General features: G+C 42.2%; 1 protein-coding gene across 1 annotated transcript; it reads left to right on the top strand.

Annotated features, from left to right (window-relative positions):
- The first annotated feature begins 2,479 nt into the window (after positions 1-2,479).
- On the top strand, positions 2,480-4,529 carry LOC126382492 (E3 SUMO-protein ligase ZBED1-like). Its single transcript, XM_050032382.1, has 4 exons — positions 2,480-3,392; positions 3,637-3,860; positions 4,032-4,270; positions 4,370-4,529. The coding sequence occupies exons 1-4, from the start codon at positions 2,480-2,482 to the stop codon at positions 4,527-4,529; spliced, it is 1,536 nt and encodes a 511-aa protein (XP_049888339.1).
- Positions 4,530-6,822: the final 2,293 nt, after the last annotated feature.

The following is a 6,822-nucleotide window of genomic DNA, read 5'->3' as shown; positions in this document are numbered from 1 at the left end:
GTGATTAACATCGGGGGGATCAAAATAAAATAAATGAATAAAATAAAAATCAACCAGCCACCCTCCTCCCCTGACAAGTAAAGAGCAGTCCCTTCATAAGTAAAGAACAGTCCTTTAAGTGCAGTGAGGTTTGTGGACCGTTACCTGCCACAAAGAGAGAAATGTGAACGGCTAGTTTCTCCTCTGACACGTCACATACCTGTGTGCCGCCACGGCTTGGCTGTTCAGGTACTTCTGGGCAGTCATGACGCCGACAAGAGGACGTTATTGGACCTGGAGCCGGACTTATCCGTCGCCGGTAAGCCGTTATCTTGCGCTGCGGAGCACTATGGCCGCCGTATTTGACAGGAATACATTCCTGTCTGTGTCTGTGACCCCGGTTCAACCCACAACCGGCAGGACTCACTGTTATTGGACAGCGCGTGCCGTTATTGGACAGCGTGCGCCATTGGATGGCGCATGGACACTCACCCTCTTGCGAATGGACTTTGAACTTATCCCACAGTAGTGGTACCATGAGGTACCGTAGTACTACGGTACTCCAACATTATGGTATCATATGTACTGTGGAGTTTTAGTGCTGCGGTCTACTGTTGGTACCAGTATACCGTGCAACACTAGTGTGAGAGAGAGTGTGCACGTCTGTGTGTGTGTATGAGAGAGAGAGTGTGCGCGCGTGTGTGTGTGTGTGTGAGACAGAGAGTGTGCGCGTCTGTGTGAAATTATGACCGAGTTAACGAGTTGTTTTCCGACATGAGGGGGTATTCTTGAATTTTCCCAGTCATAAAGAGTTTTTCTGATTATGCCGACGTCACTTGAACGCAGCATTCACTGCAGGCCATTCAGGTCTCATAGTGGGAGCGGGGCACTGCCGTGCTGACAAAATTATATATGTTATCGGGGCTATTCGTCATGATATCGGACTTATCAGAATTACATTATAATTTCCTGTTATCCGCCCGATAGTTATCGTGCACCCCTAACAATATGTCTACATGACACATTTGAATTGATAGACTTGTCTACAGAGTAGAAAAAAATTGTCAGACCAGACAAAAACAATTACCTTTGTCCACAACAACTTGCATGTGCTTCTATGTCTGAGACAGAGAAGGCGTGGCTGCAAATTGGGCATTGGACCTCATCTTCTACATGGAGGCAAATGAATTAACAACTTGTGCAAAAGCTACAGGAAAACTCTGCATCAGAGATACAAGGAGTAAAAAGTACTGTACCTGTTGAGGGCACTGGTCTTCAATGGACAATGTGGCAGATCTCAAAACAGGTCCAGATGTAATTTGCTCAACAAAGACCAAATCTTCATCCTAGATGTAAAACAAAGCAGGTGCAATAGCAGCTCTTTTAGTATTATGTCAGAACTAGTGTGAAAAACTTTCTACAGCAACTTTCAGCAGACTACAGTGCTACAGCTATTCAGTCTATTCAGCACACTTAGTATTTGTTAACATATAAGCCATAATTGACCTATGGCTAAGCCACGCCCCCCTCCACTCACTCGGACAACATATCAACATTCAGTGACCAGTGCTATGGCAGGTGTCACAGTACATGGCATTTCGCAGGAGGCAATTGATGATTTTTGGGGACATAACGATCAGATGTCATTGAGAAGTAACCAAAAGGGCCTAAACTACGCATTCAAGGGATATATTAATCATTTTATTGTTGAGAAGGTCGATGAAAAGCTTAAATTACAAGCCAAAATTTACAGGTCACAGTGTACGCTTGTGAACCTGCATCTCGTTGCCATTGCCATCAACAGGGCTGCCAACTTTTCAAGAAACCTTGGAGTGAGATTTGGTAGGGACAACTGAAATTTTGCCGCATACACTGCAATTTTTTATTTTGCCCATTCTGTGTCATTACCATACAGCAAAAACAGATATGCAACATCATGCAAGAAACATTTAAATAAAAATAAAATCACTGACCGTTACCAAACTTGGCGGCTGGCCTTAGGACTGACCCCAACATCATGCTCACCATGTTTCGTACAAATCCGATCAACTTTTATGAAACAAAAACAAAAATATACAACAATATGTGTATTTTAGCTGGCAATTTTTTTTGCTAGTGCCAAGAGTAAAGGTTATTAATTAATTAATTAATTAATTTTGTCTAAAACAAAATGCACGCACCTACTGTATATGATGCTTTATACATACATAACAAATTACTCCAATCTGTATATACTACTAGGGCTGGGCGATAAACCGAAAATTTACCGATACCGAAATTTACGACGATAACCAACGTCTTTTTGCCCATGTCGGTATATTCGGTGTTAAAAAAAAAAAGAAAAGTAAAGTCGTTTTTGTCTTTTTTGGATGTGTGTGTGTAGGTAGGCTATGTTCATGTCCCTTTAAGACGCTGCACACGTAGTCCAGCGTGTGTAACGTTAGTCACGTGACTCCACCCCATCCAGTCTGTAACAAGAAGGGAAAGAGACGGTGACGAAATGGAGGACGGTTCAAATGTCGAAGTGGCAGCTGCGGCAGCTGCAGCAGCTACGGCGGTGGAGATAGATCTGGTCGAGGAGGAAGAGCAGCATCTTGTTCCCAAAAAAAATGCTTCATCAATCATTTGGCAACATTTTGGGTTCAGCAAGGACGATGTCGATCAAAAAACCGTCAAATGTAAATTGTACCAAAAGACTGTTGCGACAAGTCAAGGTAACACATCCAACCTCTTCCACCACCTGCAGTACAACCACGTGATTCAATTTGAAGAAGTAAAAAAAGCTCAAAGTGAGAAGCGATCAGGAGGACCAGCAAAAAGTGCTTCCACCTCCAGGCAGCAGTCAATAACCGAAGCATTTGCTAGTACTCAACAATATGAGCGAACGTCAAAAAGATGTATCGAAATCACCAATGCGATAGGCTACCATATAGCAAAAGACATGGCTCCCATTGCTACAGTGGAGCGCAAGGGGTTCAAACACTTCATGAAAACCGTCGACAAGAGATACGGCCTGCAATCGCGAAAATATTTTTCGAAAACTGTGATTCCCAGCATGTACAGAACAGAGAGAGAAAAGGTCGCTGCTGAGTTGAGATATGTTAAGCATGTTGCAGCCACATCCGATCTCTGGTCCAGTCGCACCATGGACCCCTATATCAGTCTGACAGTACATTACATCGATGACAAATGGAAACTGTGCACCAGAGTGCTCGAGACGGCATATTTTCCATCTGATCACACGGGAGAGATGGTCGGACAGGGCTTGAGAATGATGCTGACTGCATGGGACATCAGAGAAGAGGACCTTGTCGCCATAACAACTGACAACGGCGCAAATATTGTGAAAGCTGCCGAGCTCAACAAATGGACGCGGGTGCAATGTTTTGGGCACAGGCTGCACCTGGCAATCGGTAAGTGTGCACATTTTAATGGGGATATCTTTGGGTGGTGACTGGCTGTTATATTCTGTGTTTGTGTGTGTTCAATTGTATAATGTAGGCCATATTAAAATTTTAAATTATATCTTATCGCCACATAATAGAGCTACAGCAGTAACGTTATAGCTATAAAATTACAGTTAAATGGCTACAGCTATTTTTCCTTTTCTTAATATATATATATGTGTGTGTGTGTGTGTGTGTGTGTGTGTTACAGAAAACGCCCTGAAAAAACAAGCCCCTGTGGAACGGGCAATGAAGGTCTGCAAAAAGATCGTCAGTGTATTTTCCTACACCTGGAAAAAGAAGAAAGCATTACGGAAGGTACAACAAGAGATGAACCTGCCAACGCACAAGCTCAAAATGGCATGTCCAACCAGATGGGGATCCATGCAGATGATGACAGCAAGGATCCTGGAGCAGAAGAATGCCATCACACAGGTAGGTTACATGATCCTTGGTACTCTATTTTATTGTGTCTTTTTTAGTGGCTGGGCTTAGGTAATGATTTTAGCCTTTATTGTAATTGCTCTGATCTGTCATTTAAGATGAAAAGCGCAATATAAATAAAATAAATAATAATAATTATTACTATTATTATTATTATTACAGGTCCTCGCTGATGACAGAGCATCAAGGCATCTTGTTCCAAGATGGTCAGACCTGGATGTCTTGGAGGCCGTCAACAAAGCTCTCGCTCCATTGGTGGAGTTCACCGACGCCCTGTCAGGGGAAGAATATGTCACCATCTCATCTGTGAAGCCTGTCCTCCACATCCTCCGCTCACGAGTGCTGGCTGAGGAAGAAGATGACGTGGCGCTGACCAAAGCCATCAAATCTGACATCCTTGCGTACCTTGATGACAAATTCTCAGATCCCCCCCACTGTAGAGCTTTTGGACACAGCCAGTTTTGTTGACCCGAGATTCAAAGCAGCATACATTTCTGCAGACCGTGTCACCGCCACTCAGGAGAAAGTGAAAACCGAGATGAAGTCAGCAGCTGCAGTCCACACAGGAAGTACCGCAGAGAGCACCGAGCCTCAGCCTTCTACATCATCAGAAGCAAAGAAGCCAAAGAGATCACTGGGAAGCTTTTTCAAAGGAAGTGAGGCTATCCCTTCAACTGCACCCACTGTGTCACCTGAGCAAGCAGTAGAAGCAGAGCTGAGCAGCTACTCAGTGTCTCCTGTGCAGGATAGTGAGGGAAATCCACTAGATTGGTGGAGAGAGCATCAGGTACACTTTCCCACTCTAAGTAAAGTGGCAAAAAAGTACCTGTGCATACCAGCCACTAGCTCCCCATCTGAGCGGGTTTTCACTTCTGGAGGAAACGTTGTTACATGCCTCAGATCCTGCCTGAAACCTGAAATGGTAAACATGCTAGTGTTTCTTAGCAAGAACCTGGAGTAAACACTAGTGCATAGAGTAGAGTGATCACATGCAACAGCAGCCACGAGTCAGATTCACATCTACAACACTAGTCTGAGTAAACAGGTCAGGATACCAAGTCTGCTGCCCCTTTTTTAAGTGCCCTGTTCAAGCCCCTCTTATTCTTAATCATCAGTGTTCTATTGACATTTTTGCACATGGCACTATTTAACGTATTTGTTTAAAAGAGTTTAAAGTTGTCACTTGTCACCTGTCACATGGCAGTGTTTAGTGTTTATTTGCAATAGTTTTTTCAGTGTTCTATTGACATTTTTGTTCATGACATTATTTATCATTTGTTTACAAGTGACACTACCTCCAAGGCCTTTACACAGAGATGGGCCTTTGCACATGATAATGGCATTATTTAGCCTATAATTGTTTACAAGAGACTACCTCCAAGGCCTTTACAGAGAGATAGGCCTTTGCACATGATGGCATTGCCTTTGCACAAATCATTGTTTACTTTTCCAATGGCAAATGTGAAATTTATTTATTTATTTTATTTATTTTGTTTACAAGGGATGCAACTTGTTTCTCCCGTTAGAGAGAACCTGCTACTTGACAACTCAAATGTGACCATTTTTATAAGAGATTGTATTTTAATACTTTGTGTTTGCAGGAAATTTAAGTTATTTTATACTTTTAAACTTGTTCAGTTGTGCTTAGTTGTTCAATAAATCTTAACTAAAAGTACTTAATTTGTATTTTCTTCATTTGTTTTCAGACAGTGTAGTTTTACAGTCCTTTAAAGTGGCAATAAAAAATAGTTGCAATAAATAGGTCCAGGGGAATTATACTAGTGTCAATATAATTGGCTGTGGAGCAATTATGCTCCACAGCCAATTATATTGGCTGTGGAGCCAATTGAGCAGCCAATTGAGCAGTTCACCTCGTTATCGAGGTGAACTGCTCAATATATCGTGATATTGATTTGAGGCCATATCGCCCAGCCCTATATACTACTATATATACAGTAATTAATATACAATTATAAAGCAGCATAGAGGAATGGTTTTGTATAATATATAGATAAAATAAACAAAATTAATTAGGCATCAACCTACAGTATACTTTTACAAAACAATATTTCAGTATATAGGCCTAAAAATATTTCTACTGTGTTCTTGGTGTACAAGAATAATTCTTACCATACCTTATCTTTCCGGGTCGCCATCTCCGCCCAGAAGCTCTCCATCTCAAGTTCCTCTGAGTCTTGCAGGGGTTGCATTGGCATAGTCTGGTATTCTAGCAACTCTTCGCTCAGTCGGTCATGCTCCTGTGGCCCATGGTAGGGGAGCAGGTGGGGGAACCTAAGTTAAGAAAGCACAGTTACAAGTGATTTATTTTGATATATGGTCATCAACCCAAGGAATTGGGGTTTTTAAACCCACTTAGGGATGGCTCATGTGCATAGAGGCAAAATTCTAGAGTTACAATGCTTTGGTATAGAATTCAGGTCATTTAGTCTCAGATAACAAGCAGAAATTGCTGAAAAAACCCTAACCTCTCAACAAAGTAAAGAGCATCTTCTATGCCACATTCCAACCTCTGCCGGACATCTACAAACTTGGCGTGCTTGAGCAGTGGCTCTTGTAGGGGCAGCTTCTTCAAAGTGTAATCCACAGCGTTGATCAGAAAAGCCAAGGCAGCTTCATGGAATTTCTCCATCTGCTGTGGTGTGATGTCTCCATCGTCAAGTAATCTGTTGTTGTTACCTGTCAAGTACCCCTTTCGGTTCGTGCTACCCTTGAACCAGTAGCCGAAATCTACTACCAGGTCCTCCAGATCAAATTTGGACACCTTAAATATATAAATCAGACCATAAACACTAGGGGTGTAACGATACATCGATCCACATCGATACATCGATTCGTTGATTAAAGATCCAATTACATCGATGCAAAATGAAAACATCGATCCTTATCGTCATCTTAAAGATACACATTTATTTTGAAATTCACATAGCACGTC

Source organism: Epinephelus moara, chromosome 21 (assembly GCF_006386435.1).
Source record: "Epinephelus moara isolate mb chromosome 21, YSFRI_EMoa_1.0, whole genome shotgun sequence".
NCBI lineage: Eukaryota > Metazoa > Chordata > Actinopteri > Perciformes > Serranidae > Epinephelus > Epinephelus moara.
The sequence above is the reverse complement of the archived record's forward strand: the minus strand, read 5'-3'. Positions and strand labels throughout refer to the sequence as shown.

Excerpts from the sequence above, each read along its gene's own strand:
- LOC126382492 (XM_050032382.1), top strand. The coding sequence starts at position 2,480 with ATGGAGGACGGTTCAAATGTCGAAGTGGCAGCTGCGGCAGCTGCAGCA. Across the intron at positions 3,393-3,636 it reads CAGGCTGCACCTGGCAATCG|AAAACGCCCTGAAAAAACAA; the intron begins GTAAGTGTGCAC and ends TGTGTGTTACAG. Across the intron at positions 4,271-4,369 it reads ATCAAATCTGACATCCTTGC|ACCGTGTCACCGCCACTCAG; the intron begins GTACCTTGATGA and ends ACATTTCTGCAG.